General features: G+C 40.9%; 3 protein-coding genes across 4 annotated transcripts; 2 read left to right on the top strand and 1 right to left on the bottom strand.

Annotated features, from left to right (window-relative positions):
* The first annotated feature begins 309 nt into the window (after positions 1–309).
* Positions 310–4,050, top strand: LOC133921076 (uncharacterized). 2 transcript variants are annotated; one of them, XM_062365804.1, is made up of 6 exons: positions 310–731; positions 1,748–1,838; positions 2,015–2,184; positions 2,503–2,530; positions 2,610–2,718; positions 3,562–4,050. In XM_062365804.1, exons 1-6 carry the CDS (start codon positions 444–446, stop codon positions 3,641–3,643), a joined length of 768 nt encoding a protein of 255 aa, XP_062221788.1. In that variant the 5' UTR covers positions 310–443; the 3' UTR covers positions 3,644–4,050. The 2 variants fall into 2 exon arrangements, with proteins under 2 accessions (XP_062221788.1, XP_062221787.1); XM_062365803.1 differs by having other exon boundaries at positions 311–731; positions 2,012–2,184.
* Positions 4,051–4,264: 214 nt separating this feature from the next.
* LOC133921075 (GPI ethanolamine phosphate transferase 2) lies at positions 4,265–10,896 on the bottom strand. The gene is given in 18 exon segments (XM_062365802.1): positions 4,265–4,635; positions 4,637–4,732; positions 5,293–5,576; positions 5,650–5,742; positions 5,868–6,917; positions 7,023–7,116; positions 7,195–7,414; positions 7,666–7,762; positions 8,034–8,177; positions 8,587–8,680; positions 8,757–8,809; positions 9,045–9,125; positions 9,592–9,698; positions 9,889–9,973; positions 10,046–10,213; positions 10,333–10,377; positions 10,506–10,602; positions 10,693–10,896. Coding segments are annotated over 18 exon segments (2,949 nt in total). The 5' UTR covers positions 10,806–10,896; the 3' UTR covers positions 4,265–4,607.
* A 173-nt stretch (positions 10,897–11,069) lies between these two features.
* Positions 11,070–14,519, top strand: LOC133921077 (20 kDa chaperonin, chloroplastic-like). The gene is made up of 5 exons (XM_062365805.1): positions 11,070–11,291; positions 12,288–12,467; positions 12,951–13,106; positions 14,014–14,091; positions 14,196–14,519. The coding sequence occupies exons 1-5, from the start codon at positions 11,133–11,135 to the stop codon at positions 14,367–14,369; spliced, it is 747 nt and encodes a 248-aa protein (XP_062221789.1). The 5' UTR covers positions 11,070–11,132; the 3' UTR covers positions 14,370–14,519.
* Positions 14,520–17,794: the final 3,275 nt, after the last annotated feature.

A 17,794-nucleotide genomic window follows, 5' to 3' on the forward strand; every position in this document is an offset into this window, starting at 1 on the left:
CACGAAAGTATTTATACCTGTCATATGATACTCATACCAGCAGTTTTTACATAGAAAAAAATACTTCGTACTCTTACAACTGATTGGTCGCTCCCGGACTAACACGACGGCGGCCCGGCAGTATCAAATGCACATTAAAGGCCTTAAAATACGAGTTCTACACGAACCTGTAGTCCACAAGTCACTGACATGTGGGACTCCCTTTTCTTGTCCCCACCTCTCAGTGTCGTAATTCACAAGCCAGGCCTCGGCATCCGGCAAGCTTCGTAACCACACTACCGGCCGGTAGCTTATCTCCAAGCCTAAACAACACGGACGCAGTAGCAAGTCTACCCGCGATACAGAAGCACACGTCATCCCCTCCCATCCCCGTCGAGTTGGGCCACGCCGCGAAGCGAAACAAGCCACCGGCCGCGCCCCGTCGCCGCAGGCCTAGGGTTTCGATGGAGGCGGGCTCCTCGTCCACGTCACCTGCGGCTGCGGCGGCGAGCCGGAGGGTGCCGGAGGAGCTGAAGCTGCGGCGGAAGACGCTGGAAACGGTGCTGGAGCAGTGCCAGCGCGCGCTCGAGATGATGCGCGAGGACGGTCTGGGGGAGGCCGCGGAGGAGGGGGAGAATCCGAAGGAGGAGGTGAAGGAGGAGGAGGGGTGCGGCGTTGCTGACGGCGACGGCTGCGGTGACGAGGGGGCGGAGCCGCCGCCCCCGTCGGACGCCGACTACGAGACGGACGAGGTTAGGGCGAGATCTCACTGCGCGTCTCTCAATTTTGGGGTCTGGGGGTTGGTAGGAGATTAGGACTCCAGTTTCAGGTATTGATGGCTCGATTGATTGGTAGTTTCTGATAATTAGGTGTCTCGTGAGATGTGGACGCCAGAAACTTTAGTGACTTAGTTGGATCGGAGGTTGCTGCGTGTTGGAACTAGATCAAATTTCTCCAATTTGTGTGACAACTCCACAATTTTAGTATCATTTATTGCCATGCTGTTTCTGTGGTGTAAGTGTCAGGTGGTGAGTCACTAAGTTAGTTACGACGGGTTGCCAGATATAGTTGCATTCTGGGTCATGGATGTTCTGTGGGAAGGAGTGTGCTTGTTTTTTTTAGACAATTGAAGAGGTTTCCAGCCTCTGCACCACATGACGCACACAGCCTGGTTCATTATTACATCATCGCCGCATTATGCAAGCATGTTGAATAGGGACGGAGTGTGCTTGTGGTGCTAGGTAGGTGAGTGATGTTGTGCTAATACCCAAAGAAAGTGATGATACGGTAATAGGTTCTTAAGGTCAAACTTGGAAGTGAAGCAGAGAGGTCTCTGTGTACTGTCCAATAAATGTGCCATAAGGGGGAAATTAACAAGGAGTTAGCATAGCAGAAGCCTTGGATTTTTTAAATAGTTGACAAGGATTTCTAATTTCACAGTTTTTAAACTTATGGATCTAGCTAATTCAACTATTCAAGTAGCAGATGATGCCATGGATTTTGGAATAGTTGACATATCATGACAAATTTCTTTTGAATCACGGGTCTAGTTGTTCATGGTGCCAAGCTTATCGTATCAAAATCTGTTTTCCTGGTGATCACTTTGGGTTAAACTGTTTTGTGGCACTTCAACTGTGATCTAAACTGTTTTGTGGCACTTATGCTGTTATGCATGCTACTTATTGGGGGTAAATCAGGCTTTCTCTGTACTCCTTCCCTTTTGTACTGAAGCTACCCTAAGGTCTCTACATCTTCATTCAATTTGCAGCTATGTGATCTTCTCAAATCAAGGGTTCAATCGCCTGAATTTCTCGAGAAGCTAGATAACATTCATAAATCAGTATATCAACATGGTGCAGGTGTGCATTTGCCGAGCGAATCATTACCTTTTGCTGGATTCAAAATTTAAACATATATATTTTTTACAATGAATGCATACACTGACCTTTTCTACAGTATACAAATTCCCATCTATTTGCTCCTTTCAATCGAACCTGACAACTGAACAGTTCTACACTTACTCATGTAACAGTAGATGAAACTGTATCTTGGGATATTATAAGTGCAACAGATATATGGGATGATAAGAGTATGAATGTGAGTGATGATTCAGAGGATGGATATGTTCTTGTTAAGCAAGAGGACATAGTTGATGGGATTGCATGCTTTATGGCTGCATACTTGCTATCACTGAAAGAAACTAAGGTATAGAAAGTTCAGTTCACTTTTTATGTGATCCTGTATGTATTGTGTCTCTATATTGTTAGAAGATGGATTATGTGATCCACCAATAGTTATCAAGCTAACACAATTTGTAATCTCTATGCTAGGCTTCATATAATTTTTCCATTCTTCTGCTATATTAATTTGGGAGGTGCTGTTTATATTAATGTAGGCCTGTCTCTATTTTGTTGTTGTTGTCGTGCCTTGAATGCTAGATTATCATCATGAAATAAGATTTCAAATTGCTCATTGATTTTGATATCTTCATACTTTTGATGGCAAAAATTTCATGTTATGCAGGACTTGACGCCCAATCAACTTCAACAAGGTAAAATTACGAGTCCTCTTTTGATAAATTTGGTTAATAAAAATGTCTTATGTTAAGACTTCCACTTCATTTTTGTCAGCTCTTAGCAAGACATTTTCAGCTAAGAAGAGGAAAAGCAAGCTTCGGAAGGCATGGGATGGAACAAAAGTTGTTTACAATGTAGCATCATGGAGTGCCACAGCTATTGGGTAAGTTACTTGTGCTAATCAGTAATTGTGAATACAACTCCTATGGCATTCTCCCAGTAAATTGATATCCTCAGATCGATCAAGGAATGCTGAATCCCTTTAGCCTTTGGCTTAGCTTTGATTTCTGTAGAACAGCACAAGCTAGCTCTGTTAACTACGCTTTGGTTTCTGTAGAACAACACAATCTAGGGCCGTTGGCTAAGCTTTGGTTTCTATAGAAACATCTCGAGTTAGCTACTGGTACAGGTGCCGCAGAAGCTCTTCGACAGAACTCCATGAGCTTTTCGATGTAACTTCGAAAACAGTGTCTTTAAACTGCGGCTGAAGCTACTTTAAACTCAATTCCTTCCAGTGAACTGTTGGGCTAGCCTCACTAGGGTCCTTGGGATTTTGCTTAAAGGAGGGATGTGCTAGGACCTTCAGCTGGCATAGTTTTTTCCCCCTTCCCATTAAAAAAAAATGAAAAGTGAATATCAGCCAAACCACATGGTTTTTAAATGTTGTGCATAAACTAATCCGGACATCAGGGCAGCTGGGCATTATCACAGTACGCCTGTTATTCTATTGTGCCCTTTTAGTTTCTAAATTCGTTGAGGAAACCAACTGGCTGGAGCCTGTAGGTTCCAATAAGTTAGGTTATGCACATCAGTTGATTATATTGGTAGATTCAATACATCCACTTATTCGGCATGCCGATTTCTCTAAAAGTATTTACATTGTGAGTATCTTTGCAAGACAAATTATTGCATCTAGGCATGGATGAGTGGCATCCTTAATGCAATCGTGCAGTGATAATTTTCCTATGAACCTTGCGCAAACTGATTTTCTATTGTCCTTGTGCAGTATCTACCAGAATCCAGCGATTATACAAGCAGCAACTGCAGCCTTTTGGACATCCTGTCGTGTAATATCCAAGTTTCTGTGAATAGTCCATGGGCTTGATGGTGCAAACTTGCACACATTGTGTGGCTGCTGCAACGGCAAAAACTTCCCTGTGTTTCCAAAGATCCAAGGGAAGCATTGTTGCCAAACGTTGTGGTACACTACATTATGATGTAAAAATCCCCCCACCTGCAAATTCGTTGGTTGCCTTTAACAGTTAGATCATGCGTCAGAAGATATCTGCTTAAGCCACAAAGCACATCAGTGGCTGGTTGAACGCACCTTCCTGTGTTATTATTTGTATCCGACTTCCAGCCATTAATGTTTCCTTGTACATAAGCCCATCGGTTGCGTACCAGCCATCCTGCTAAACATTGGTGTATCAGTGTGACTGTAAATATCTCGATTCGTTTGTAATTGAATAAATTCGCGCGCGTGTGATTCCCTTCTCTTTTTCTTTATGAAAGCGTGTAACAGTCACTATCTTAAGTCTACTGTACTATTATTAGCACGTGATACTGATGTTGCCATGCCCAGATTCCATGCGGTAATGCGGTATGGCTTTGCGATGAGACAATCTGAGGAGTGCGGAACGAGCGTGATGTTAATACTTGCATGGCCTGTAATCCCTGTATGACTGTATTATACGGAAGGGGTGTTTAGATCTTGAGAAGCATGTAAGATTATGAAATAGGCAACATACAACACTCTTATCTAAACGGTAACTCTGGAGATCACAACATATTCTTCCGTTCTGTACGTGCTACAACATACAGTACAAGCCTCTAGAACAAATCTACTGCCAGAAGGAAAATACAATTGGCAAAGAGGAACGAAAAATGTGTATACGCTCTTGGAGGGATTGCGTGATCTGGAAAACTGGGAACACAAAATGTACAAAAAATCCGCACAGAAGGAAACAAGCTGCATTCCTCGAATGAGACAATAGCCTATTCTTCCTTTCTGACAAATGCCTACTAGATCAAATTAACTAATCCTCAATCTGATTACAGAGATTTATCCCTGTAGCTTCTCCCTGAATGAAAAAACAGTGCAAGTGTAGACTGCAGTCATGGCTATGATAAATACTCCAACATATGTACACACTGTTGCTGCACAGACATAAAGGTACCTGTTGGCATTTAGTAACGAGACTGGTCAGCTAAAAATGAAACCGCATGTAGCATACAAAGTACCACTAGTAAATGTATTGTATCTTGTAACAAGTAACAAGTGTTCGAGAAAAAATGACACGCAGCTCTCCTGCGTGTTCGAGGAAAAAACAAGTAACAAGTGAAAACATCTGGGTCACTTGTACTATTTATGTGCTGTTGAAGAAGGCTGGGGAAACAAAAACTAGGATAACCATTTTCAGATCAATTCTTCTTTCAGCATATGATGCTTACAGAGAAACCATATCATACATCACCATACAAAATGACTATACAATGCACTCCATCTATACACTGAGAATTGGAATGGGAATCATTGGATAATTAAACACCGCTATTATCCTTAGCTTATAGCGTTCCAGTTTAGCTGCTGTAATTTCTAAAATAGAAACGAATGAAAAACTATGTGAAGAAGGAAATCCTCAAATAAAGATACATATACCCCAAAGCGATCCGTGTGACACAGCAAATGGAGAAGTGACTAGATATTTTATTTGTAAGACTTTTATTGAATACTTACTTTGGTGAAAATACGCTCCAAACAAACAAGTGATTCCTCATGAGTAGCAAAACAATGGTGTATGAAGTCAAAGCAACAGAATTAATGAGCAAAGGAAGCAAACATGGCAATGTGACCATTTTGTTTAGAATGTAGCTCCATTTCAACTGCCGTGGAGTAGAGATATCATCACTATCTTTCACCGATATATAAACCACCATCCCAAGGTATAACAATAGAGGTGACCCATATGTAATAAAGAACATCAGTATACCAGAAAAAACTGTGGAGTAACTTGAAATGCCCTGTTAAAAATTTATTAGTCAAATCAGAAGGAAATGGAAAAAGGGCTCTTGAAAAAGTCTTGGTTAAACTTACAATGAAAGCTCCAGCAACATCAATGCTGGCGAGGCTATTTGTATTCCCAAGACCAAAATGACCGGCCATTCCCAAGAATTGCATTGCAACAACCTACACAGTTCATTGCCAACAGTTAGTAAATAAAAAATAACCATTCCCATGATGCATTGAATTTGAGAAACAAAAACATCATGCTGATCAAGCAAAGGTTATAAAGAATATTTCATGAAACTAACCTGTACCCATTGCTTATGCAATGTTTTATCCAGAGAAAAATGAACTATACTTGAGATTGTTTGCAAGAAAATTAGCAAAAGAGGAATTGCATTGATGGGTTGTTGCAGAAGCAACTGCAGAAGGCACCAGAACGTTTTGCATGTTATTCCAGTCAGGAACACTGAATTATTGATGCCACACAAATGTATAGCTGTTACAGGATTGGAGCCAGAGGAGGATGCTGGTTCTGCTTTTGTAGAGTATAATGGAAATATCCAAGGTGCAGCAAGAACAGTAGCAGTTATTGAAACACCTGCGATGGCATAAAATATCTGAGCTATTGATGCCGTGCTATGGTTGATTGGTAGTGAAGTATTTATCTGACTTTCCCAGATATGCAGTAGAACCAATAGTCCGCAACAAATGTGGCTCAACCATACTCCTATAACATACTTTGACCTTGGTCTAAGTAACATGAGTGAAACTGAATACGATGCCCCAACTGCAAGAACTGAGAAAATCTGAAGAGACTTTACAATAGAAGAGTCAGCTTGGGCCAGTAACTTCGAAATGTCAGGAAAATGAACCCAGTTGACCCCACCTTGATGCCAAGCTCTTATAACTCTCCCAGCAACAAGAACAATAATGACAGTACATAACCTGTAACCATCTCGCTTGCCTGGGGTTAATTCATAGCTGGTAGCGCAAGAAAAGTTATTTCTGTCAAAGCTCATTCCTTCTGCTCTATGAACTAGTGTTGAATTTGATCCTTTTAACATTGATTGAACTGTCTTGATGAGAAATATTAAATAAAGAGAAGAAGTGAGAAAGTGCCATGTATACTGCTCTTCTTCCACAAAAGAGCTTGAACCAAAACTGATGACATAGAGAAAAATCCCAGTAAAAATGAAAATCTCATCAAGGTGCCAGTGTTGATCCAAATAGGACTCTGAGTGGTGGTCAACTTGACTCAGAGACTGTCCCATAAATAGGCAAGAGACAGTGCACATGAGAAAAAGGCATGACATTGTCATCAACAAGATTGCAGAGATGAGTAAATATAATGGTTTCTGCAAAGATAAGAAATAAAAGGAAACAAGTCACTCAGAAGAAAGTCAAATGTAACAGTAAGCTTCTTGGCACTAAGGTACAATCTGCAAAGATAGTAAAATTACATCGGTTGCTCTGTGAGACAACCACTCACTCGCATATCTTAAGAACCCATAGTAGTTGTCCACAGCAGTCCCAATGTTCCCAGCTTCAACGGACCTAAAACAACAAATTCTTTTAAGCAGTGATGGATGATGATACTCACAACAGTTAAGGATCTTGTCAACAGAGGCTCACTTGAAATCAGAACCTTGATGAAGACGTGAGGATCGATGAGAAGCAAAAGCTTTAGAAAGCAGAGAGCATAACTTTTTCTCAATAGATTTAGAAAGCACGTCAATTCCTAAATTGCCCTCCAAATCAATGCAATCTTCAAGGCAGAAAGCAGGAATTTGTGCTTGCAGCAATCTTAAGATTTGCCATGAGTTCAGCTCTAAAGTTCGTAGTTTCTGATCATCTGAAACAAGATGCACTCATCATCTCCGAAGAGAAAGCTAAGAGTACTTAATCATATAATTTGTAAATAATTCAATATTCTGATCTGGTCGAGAATATAACAAAAGGCAACAGCTGACATATGAATGATAATACAGCCCCCAAAAGCAACCTAGTGAAATAGCTTCGAAGTCCACAAGAATAAAACATCAAAATTTTCTGATTCACGATGGACCTTACTGCAACCTAAAATGGAAGGTAAACATAAAATACCTGTCAAAGAATTAAAAATATCTGGAAGCAAGACACCTATATTGTTCTTCGGAATTGGTACGCCAAATAGAAGAGCAAGAGTTGGGGTGAGATCCACCTGACAAGAAGGTAACAGGTCAGAGTTGTGCCTTGGTCTCTTGGAACTATCCTTAGAGTATTGTAATTATCTCTTCAGCTTGAATGCTGAGAACATAAAACCTACTGATTTATAAGAAAAATGTTTCACATACAAAAATAATGATTTCTACACCGAAATAATATGCAAAACTTAATTAGAGCAGCACAAACTTCCAAAGATAAAAGAGAAGGCACACATAAGTTGTATAATTAACAGAAACTATTAGTCACTAATAAACTGTAGACTTTACTTGAAGTGCTTCATTCTGGTCGTAGGGTGAACAATCTGAGCTCTCAACACTGTGTCCTATAAAAAGGGCAAGTGAATCAGTTTCCTCACATGAAGATCCTCCATGATTACCACCTTCAGTCATGCCATGATCACTAACTACAACCTGAAATGCAGGGGCAAGAAAAAATGCCTATCAGAACTAATATAGACCGTTTCATCTTTTCAGCTAAGGCAGAAACATGTGCACAAACTAATTTTGATGAAAACCTTTTTTTTAAAGAATATCTATATGTCCAAGCGTATAATGCAACCCAGAAGATAGAGCAGATGCAAAGTTTTGCTTGCAAACCTTCACATGTGGCAATTCAATAAATACCACTACAAATTAGAATGGCATTCGAGATAAAATTTATCAAGCATACACATATATGAATTATCAATATAAATTCACCGTTTGTCAGTGGATTCTCAAAGCAATCTCTTGTAGATCCTGGATCAAACTTCTTTGTCACATAGCATGTATGTGACTAGAAAAGGAAGATTATTTGTAGGCACAAGAAAGAATCACAAACCAAAAGTGTTCTGTCTGGATTATCCTGAAGGCTCGCAGCATGCACCCGTCTAATGACATCATCCATCTCCTTCATCTTTTGGGTCATCAAAACACTGTCATTTTAAAGTTGCAACTCAAAGTTGGCATCACTAAAAACCCCAAAAGCATGAAAGATGATATGATGTTTACCTCCGGCGGCCACCTATATGGCCAACATGATCTAAGCCTAAATAGTGAAGTACCTGAAATTTTCATTAGAAAAGGAATCACTCACTACTCTTCAAAAGGACATTGCAAGATAACCTTATCAAGAAGCACAAGAAAATGAAGGATACATAAAGAGAGTTAGATATTGATCACAACAAATATTAGTTGTACACTTGAACTAAATGGTTGTAATCCAAAGAATTAGATAACATTATGAATCCACAAAGAATAAAATAAGTGACGAGCACCAAGGTAAGAGCAAAAGTGTACCAAGGCACTCCAGTCTTTTGCAGCAAGCTCAAATTCTAGATGACGTGAAACATTCAAATCAACCTCAACTGTATCTTTCACCTAACAGATAAACAAATCATTGAACGATTTTTTACAGATAAAAATACTAATCTGTGAAGAACAAAGAAAGCACTGTTACTAGCACAAGCATAAAGACATAAGCTTAAGTGCCCACATGCAAATATCTGTAAGCACAGCCCAAATTAGCTGGCATTCCCCTAAAATAATGTTATATGGTCATCAGGAGAATTATAAGATTTCGAAATTTAGTGGAGAAAAGTATGCCTAACAGATGGTATGGAGAGGAAAGTTACTAGCAAAATTTTAAGAATATATCTATGTCTGCCTGTTTGGTCTATCGGTCAATAATTTCAGTGATTTTGCCAAATTTCCTTAAACAACACAGGGAAGCCTCATCCTTGTTAGAAAGTAACTGGTAGGTTAGAGTTTCAGGTGTCGTACATTATTATCTTATCCTTCAGCCAATTCCAATGTAAATAAGCATGTGACGCATAGAAAGACTTACATAAAAACTGCTCACTCCATCTTGTCTATCGAATAGTGTTGGGAACAATTTGATCCATGTCTCATCTCCCAGCATCACTAATTTTCCACCAATCATATGAAGCTGATCTGCATAGGTGTTATGATAAATATCGCTTATAAGCAATTTCTTGTCTGGTGAGATAGATATTGACGGTCCATGTAGAACACATAGGGGACAACCCTTTGATAAATTTGACCAACACATCCTACTGGCAGTTTAGCATACAAAGCTGATGATTAATAAGAGACGGGTAGGGAGGTAGGGAGAGGTTCTAACCAAGAAGATTGTCCTCTAAAAAGGCTTGAGTATTGAAATTAAATGCTACATCTAGAAAACCTCCTATTGCCCCGGATACCATTGCCTGAAAAAAGATCACTGTTAGCATTATTGAACACTTGGACAAATAGGTATCTCTAGGTAAAAACCGTTGTACTTTCAGTCGGGGCATTGTGACGGTCGGAGGCGCAGCCTTCGCGTGATAACCTGCTGCTTTGCAACCAGCTAACAAAGATTGAGCGTATGGCATAGACTCCATCATTTCTTTGCTTGGAGGTTTTCCTCCTCTCCCAAGTACAAATTCAGCAGGTAGCCCATCTATTACCTAAATTGACATTCATATAATCAAAAGGCAAAAAATTAAAAAGGTAAGATAAACTAGCACCGAAACCTATTGGACTATGCTGTCGAACCAAATGGACAGGCAATCGATTCAGGGCATACCATCAATACTAAGCGATCGTACACAGGAGGGACCCCAGAGAGTTCCTGGTGTAAATCACACACAAAACAACAAGGGTGAACATCTCCAAAGCTTTGTACCACAGAGTCACAATGCCATACCCAGCTGTACAAGGAGAATTAGACGAGGAATGAAAACAGTAGCAATGCCTTACCCTATACAGAGATCTGAGCTGATCCGGAGGAAGCGCCGCTTCCTCTTCCCCACCACGGACCGGACCGCACGAAGGCACCCGGTAGCTCTCCGCGCCGCTGGCCATCACCAGAAACAAACCAAGCGAAGCAAACACCGTAAATTTCAGAGCCACGGAGAAACCATAACAGAGGCACAGAGAGGCGGACCTGAAGCCGCTCAGCGTGGGCTTGACGGGGAAGAACCCGTAGAGGAAGAGGGAGAGGCCCGCAACCTGCAGCAGCACCGCGGCCACAGTCCATCCGGCCACGGCGGCGCCCATGGCTTCCCTCGGCGGCGGCGATCGCCGGCTGGCTCCACGGCAACCGTCACGCCGAGGAAACTGACACAGAGTACTACGAGTACCTGTAAGAGGGCTGGGCCTCATCAGCAAAGCTGACTCCCCCGGCCCATAATTATATGGGTCGGAAAAGGCCGACCAAGCCCGGCCCAAATTGTGGTCCACCCCGCCGGCCCACGAGAAGCGCGGCCGCGTGGGCTCCTCTGGGGATAAAGCGCTCGTCCGCCTTGCGCCGTCGCCGCTCGCTTCGCTTCGCTTCCGCTGTTCTCCGTGCTAAGTGCTATCCGCTAGGGTTTATCCGCTCGCGGAATGGCGACTGTGCAGCTCTCCGGCACCGCGGTCGGCGCGGCAACCTTCGGTAACAAAAGGACGGCATCCTTCCGCCCGGCAGCCGTCGTCTGGGCCCGCCCCGCCCGGCGAGCGCTCCGCGGGCTCGTCGTCAGGGCGGCCACTGTCGTCGCCCCGAAGGTGCGTCTCCGCGCAATGTACCTCGGTGACCTAGTGTCGATGTTGCTTTCGCGAGGAATGGGGTAGTGGATTAGGTTATTGACCGTCGTTCCAAATGCTTGCCAAGGCAGAAGAGAGATGAGGCGAAGTATATGGTGAGATTGCTGGTTTGTGCTGATTTGGTCCCCTTGGGTTTAATGGTGATGGAGGGGGTTGGAATTTGGGAATGCTTGTCCGTTTGGTGATGATTAGCTCCTGGTGGTTTGGAGATATGAAGGTTTCCATGTGAAGGGTGCGTTATCGTGCTTTGCTTCAGGGGGAACTGGCTGAGCTTGCTGGTTAATGCTTGCATGTTTATGCTTAGCAGCGGTTATTTCAAAAGGTAGAAGCCGCTCGGAAACGATGTTCTTTGCCCCCTCGGGGCAGCGCTTTCACTCCTTTCCTCTGAGCTGAAGCTAGACCTCCCACTCCCACTCTCACGTAGGGGTGAATTTCGCTGGATTAGTGATACTTGCTCCGTTTCAGGATACTTGTCACTTTTAACTTTCATATTCCAACTTTGACTATCAATTCTCAATCAATACACACTCAAACATTTATAAGTATATAACATTCTTAAAGTACCTTTGATGACAAATCTGACAATACTATTTCCACTTTACCTAACTAGGTATTTTAAAAATTATTGTCAGTCAAAGCTTGAACAAGAAAGTCAAAGTTGCCAAGTATTGTGAAACAGAGGGAGGAAATTTTATTGTGATCAATCTAGTTGTGAAGTGAATCATAAGGGTGGAGTCTATCAAGATGTCAAAGTGATTCTGTTTAACCAGAGCTTGGCATTTTAGTGGAGTCTCTAGTTGAATCCTCATGGCTGGTGTTTAACTTCTATTGGTTGGGATATACACCTATCTTGCGACATTATCACCTGCTTGGCAAGAATAATCTCATTTGTTATCCAGAAAGTATTCTTTTATGCTCTACAGGTGTGAAATTATGTCTTCTTTTTTACCATCACAGTATACAACTCTCAAGCCCTTGGCTGATAGAGTGCTTGTAAAGATTAAGTCTTCTGAGGAGAAGACAACGGGTGGAATTTTGCTTCCTTCAACAGCCCAGTCTAAACCTCAGGGTGGAGAGGTTGTTGCCATTGGAGAAGGAAGAACTATCGGGGCTACGAAAGTGGATGTCAACATTGAGGTATATTGTTCTTTGCAAACATCCAAGATCTTATATTTATGTAGATTCTAGCAGGGCCAGTGGGCTTTACATATAGAGGGCCCCATGGGAGAGTGAATATAGCTATTCCATTAGCCACTTTGAAGCACTTTTTTCCACTAAAGATTTTTCCTCTTGCTAGTTGCTAAATTCCCTCGAATCATTCCCAATTAACTGCAACAGAAAAAATAATATTGCTTGAAAGTCATGCACAGTCAGTTTATGAGTAAACTAGCAGAATGAACCTTGTAGCTTCAGCACTTCGGAATCATAACTAGTCCAGTTGGAGGCATGTTGCAAAGTTTGATATGATGAAGCTGTCAAAGCGCTTGCGCTGCCTGTTTGGGCTCACAATTTTAATTTTGCATACTTCAAGTTGGTTCTGTTGTGATAGCTTTTAATACAAGCAAACTTTTGTTGGCAAGGAAAGAATATATGCTCACGTGCACATTTGTTACTACTTAGGTTGGAGCTCAAGTTGTATATTCAAAGTATGCTGGAACTGAGGTGGAGTTGAATGATTCCAACCATCTAATTCTTAAAGAGGATGATATCATAGGTATTCTAGAAACCGATGATGTGAAAGACATGAAGCCTCTAAATGATCGTGTTCTAATCAAGGTAATAATCTCTCACATATTTGTTATTGGCATCTCGTGGTACAGATGTTGTATTGGTTTTGTTGTCTATTTAGTATGCATGGCCATTCAGGTTGAGATAATAGCAGGGGCAGAGCCAGGATTGGACGATAGATGGGGCCGAAGAGAGACAAATTTGAATCGATTTTAGAAGAACAAAATATAAGTGTTGAGATGAATCCATTTTTCATGATAAGCTTAAAATATCTTAATTCTTGTTCATATACAAATTCACCCACATATGTAAATGTATGATCTTTCATATAATAGATGATGATATCTATCCATTCAACATCCTGATATTGTCTTTGCTAGTTCGTTGGGTCTACCATAAAAATTACTAAAAAATCTCTATAGCTGAAAATAACTGGAGCTCAGATCAATAAAGAGTAGAGTAATGAAACATGAATCATGATCATTAACGGCAAACATTTTAAACTTAGTAAAATTTGGCAAGAAAAAAAACACTTCATTACGTTCATTCACAATAACCATGGATAAAATGAGTTAATATCCCGGTAAGCTTTTCAGTTCTTTAGGAATATGTTGCTCGGCTAGAAAACATGAGATTTGTGTTGATTCTACAAACGTTAGTAGGTTTGATTCCACGATAAAAAGTTGTTGCCAAGAAAGAGTATAATGGTATGAGTTAGAAATCGAGCTTATAGCTGGACTAGCAGACAACCAAAGTTTACATGCATATATAGTGAAACAACATCAATCCATTTATTGGTTCTAGGTGTTGGATTATTAATTTATTTTCTTGAGGAGAACAAATACGATTTTCACATTGCTAATAGATGCATAGGGGTCGTGCCCCCCGCCCCTAGCTAATAGGTACCGTGTTGGTTAACTATTACTTGCTTTGCTTCCTCTTTCTCTTCTGATAGGTCGCTGGAGCTGAAGATAAAACTCCGGGTGGTCTGTTACTTACTGAAACTACCAAGGAGAAACCTTCAATTGGAACGGTTAGTGACTCAATTCCTTGGGCATATTTTTATGGTCTATGTTCCATGGTTAGTCCATATCAAAGTTGAGTGAGTTAATGACAACATTTTTTGGCCGGTGACAGGTCGTAGCTGTGGGCCCAGGCCCCCTGGATGAGGAAGGCAAGAGGAGCCCATTGTCTGTCTCTGCAGGCAGTACCGTTCTGTATTCCAAGTATGCTGGCAGTGAGTTCAAGGGTGCTGATGGCACGAATTACATTGTGTTGAGGGTGTCGGACCTGATGGCCGTCCTCTCTTGAGCTGGATTCGAACAGTTAGTTACCTCCAAGGTTTTCTTTCATCAGGTGCAGGCAATGCCAGCTAGTGTTACCATCCTGTCCCAGTAATTGCCATTTTGTGGAACTATGTTTCCTGGCGATTCAATAAACTTACAAAAAAAATTGGTCTTATCTTTCTGTTTGTGAGGCATAAAGATTCAAAGGCAAAATTCAGTCGCATGAAAGAATTTCCTTGACCTGGCATGCAGTATGATCACTGAGATACCGTTCATACGCTGCCCCTGCCAAGAAAATTGCTTTCGGTTGATCCTCCCTTTACACTTGACAACACAGTTTGGTCAACCGGATAAGACGTTGCGCGAGCAACACAAACTTGTCCTGGAGCCACACAGCCGGCCAGCCAGACCCGGGCGTCACATCCAACGTCATGCCTGGTTCCACTTGTACCAATTCTGCGTTGACCACGCAGCCAATTCGATTTGTCTAGCGAATCCGGCTGTTCACTCAGGCAAGCGAGCTGGAGGAGAAGGTTTCATTTATCGATTGGGGTTCGGTTACCGAGCCCGTTCCGAAAATTCGTGATTATCGAATAAAATTCATTTGCTAAATTTGAAATTTGGTAAAAAATTTGTTAGAATCGTCTCTCGGTAACCGGTTGAATCGGACCAGTTATCGAGCGATTTTCTCGATTTATCGAGCGGTTTTTTCAAATTTTTCGTATTATCGGTAACCACTCGGTTTTGTCGGTAAACGCTCGATTTATCGAGCGGTTTTCTCGATTTTCAGTGAAGTTAAAAAACCTAAAAATTGGCTTAATCTAGTAAAATCAATAACTAATTCATTTGAGCTTCAAATCAAGTGAAACAAATTTTGATGGTTTCCTTGTAACATGATCTACATGATAAAAGTATTTATACTCATAAAAAAGTTGAAAACTTTCTGTGAGAAAATGTATTTGTTAAACCAAGTTAAATGCATAGTTTACTCTTTGCTAATCCAAAAATCATGAAACTAATTTTGTTAGTCTTCTTACATGATCCTATGTCCTTTAAAAATACATGAACTCATGAATTAGTCATTTTAACATGTAGTATTATGTAAATGTGTTGTGACTAGATTAATCCATAACTGACCCATCACACCTCTAAAATTAGTGAAACAACCTTTATTAGTTTATTTATACTATGCTTTATGTAGGAAAAAATAATAGTAGACATGAAAAAGTTAATTACAGTGATGTTTCTTAACATATTCACTTTATGCTTATGAACTTTGTAAAAATCATGGAGAAATTAATAAAACTCTAAATGAAGTGAAATAAATTTTAAAAATCCTCTTATGATATATCCTACACAAGAAAAATATGTATTTGCATGTTAAGCTTTTCCTTGACATGAGTTAATAACTGAGCTGCACGCTTCAACTTTTTTTTTAACTTCCTCCCTATAGAATATAACGCAAACGATATTATTTTTGAAAAAAAAATTCACAGAAAGTCTTATAATTGTGTCTAGTTTTTTTAGAATTTTTTGATTTTTTAAAAAAATTTAATTCAAATTCGGTTTTCGTTCGGTTTCTGAAACTGAATTGGAACTGTAAGCTCGGTAACCGTGAATTTTAACTGGTTACCACCGATAAATTGAACTCGAGGAGCTTTGCTTACCAACCACCAACCTGCCACAAAAGGAAAAGCGAAGGATTTACCACTGATTGGTCATATCATGCGGATGCGCATGGATCGCAGTGGCAAAGCTCAAGGAGTGAGCTGAGCTGGCGAGGGTTCGATTCCTCCATCTCACATTCCCTGTTGGCCTCTGTTGAAGGTCGAGCATTGGAGGGTCCTGTTCAAAAAAAATTTGGTCATATCACACACATGTACTCACTTTGGCTGGTTTGACTCAATTGCACACTCCGGGAGGCGCCGGATGGCTCGGCCAAATGCCCAAACCGGCGTGCAGTGCAGCGTGGGAAAGGCAGGCAACAGCGGCTCCGACCTGCCGTGCTTTTCTTCAGTCCCGCGAGGGGCGTACGAGCCACCGATGCAGCACTGAACCGACCTCGCCGTAACCATGGCTTGAGGCGCCGCCAACTTTGGGGGTGTCTCCTTTCTCCGGCCACAAAATCCTTCAGTACGGTCGGCACTGCCCGCTGTAAGCAGCTGCTCAAATGCTCCGTAGGAGTTGTTGCTCACTTGTAGTTACTACCATCCGGTCGGTTGGCTCTAGACTTGGGCTTACCTTACCACGCAAGAACAGTCACAACAGGAGTATATATCTCGACGCAGATTGGAAGACTACAACAAACAACAGTTTTTATTGTTTCTCCGGCCAAAACATCCTCACTACGGGCGCCATTGCCCAGTGCCCCCATCGTTGTTGGTGCTGCCCACCACCGAAGACCAATCAGCTTGCTGCCTCTAGAACTAACTTCCGATTACAAGGACAAGGCACACGCGCACGTACACCACGACACACGCATGCGCACCAAATTACGGGCATTAGAATTTAAAGCTCAGTGGATAAAGTCGTACCCTCACAGCTTAATCATTATATTAAGAGGTGATTTCCCTCTAAAACTCGACTTAGTTAATTAGTTTGCCTTTAGCAATGTCATTCCATTATCTAAAAAAAAAAGTAATGGCGATCTGAACCTAAACATATCTTAAAATGCACAATTTGTAGTATTTCTGATGAAATTTTCCAATAAAGCGCTACTGTTATGAAATATACATAGTCCTAGAATGTATGCAGCTAAATTTATTGATACTTTCATTGTCAATATACATAAACTTTTGAGAACCAAGCATTGGCGTATGTGGTTAGTGACGTTGGTTGTATCCTTTATCCACTAGGGATCAAACTTCAGGTTTACTATTTACGTATCTCATAAAGTCATAAATTTTCTTTTAGTGGTATGCGATGTACCCGTTGTCAACAAATTGCTTGTGGTGACTTCGTCAAATTCTAAGCTACACATTCGGTCTTCAATAGGTACTTAATGAGTACATATGTGTGGTGATGTGAGTGTGTGTCTGCATATTGTACTAGCGTTTCTAGAAAAATACGCATAAACTTTCTTTCTAGATACTTCTTCCATCTAAATTCACAATACAACCTGTATTTCAAGATTGAAACTTTATAAATTTTGATCAACAGTTATACTAACCATATATAGGTTTATTGAATATAAAAGTGGTACAGTTAGATTTGTATTTCAATATATATTCATGATTTTCTACTTAGGAACAATATAATGCAAAGAGATACAATTTTACAATTTTTTAAAATAATATTAAAATAATGCAAAAATTGCAAAAATAATATCTATTTTTGAAAAATTGCAGAAGTAGTACACTATCGATAAGCGAAATACTGACAAGGTACCTATAGGCGAGATGCTGACAGTTACATATTGGCATTTCATCTGCTGATAAGTATGGACCACCA

Source organism: Phragmites australis, chromosome 6 (genome assembly GCF_958298935.1).
Source record: "Phragmites australis chromosome 6, lpPhrAust1.1, whole genome shotgun sequence".
Classification (NCBI taxonomy): Eukaryota; Viridiplantae; Streptophyta; class Magnoliopsida; order Poales; family Poaceae; genus Phragmites; species Phragmites australis.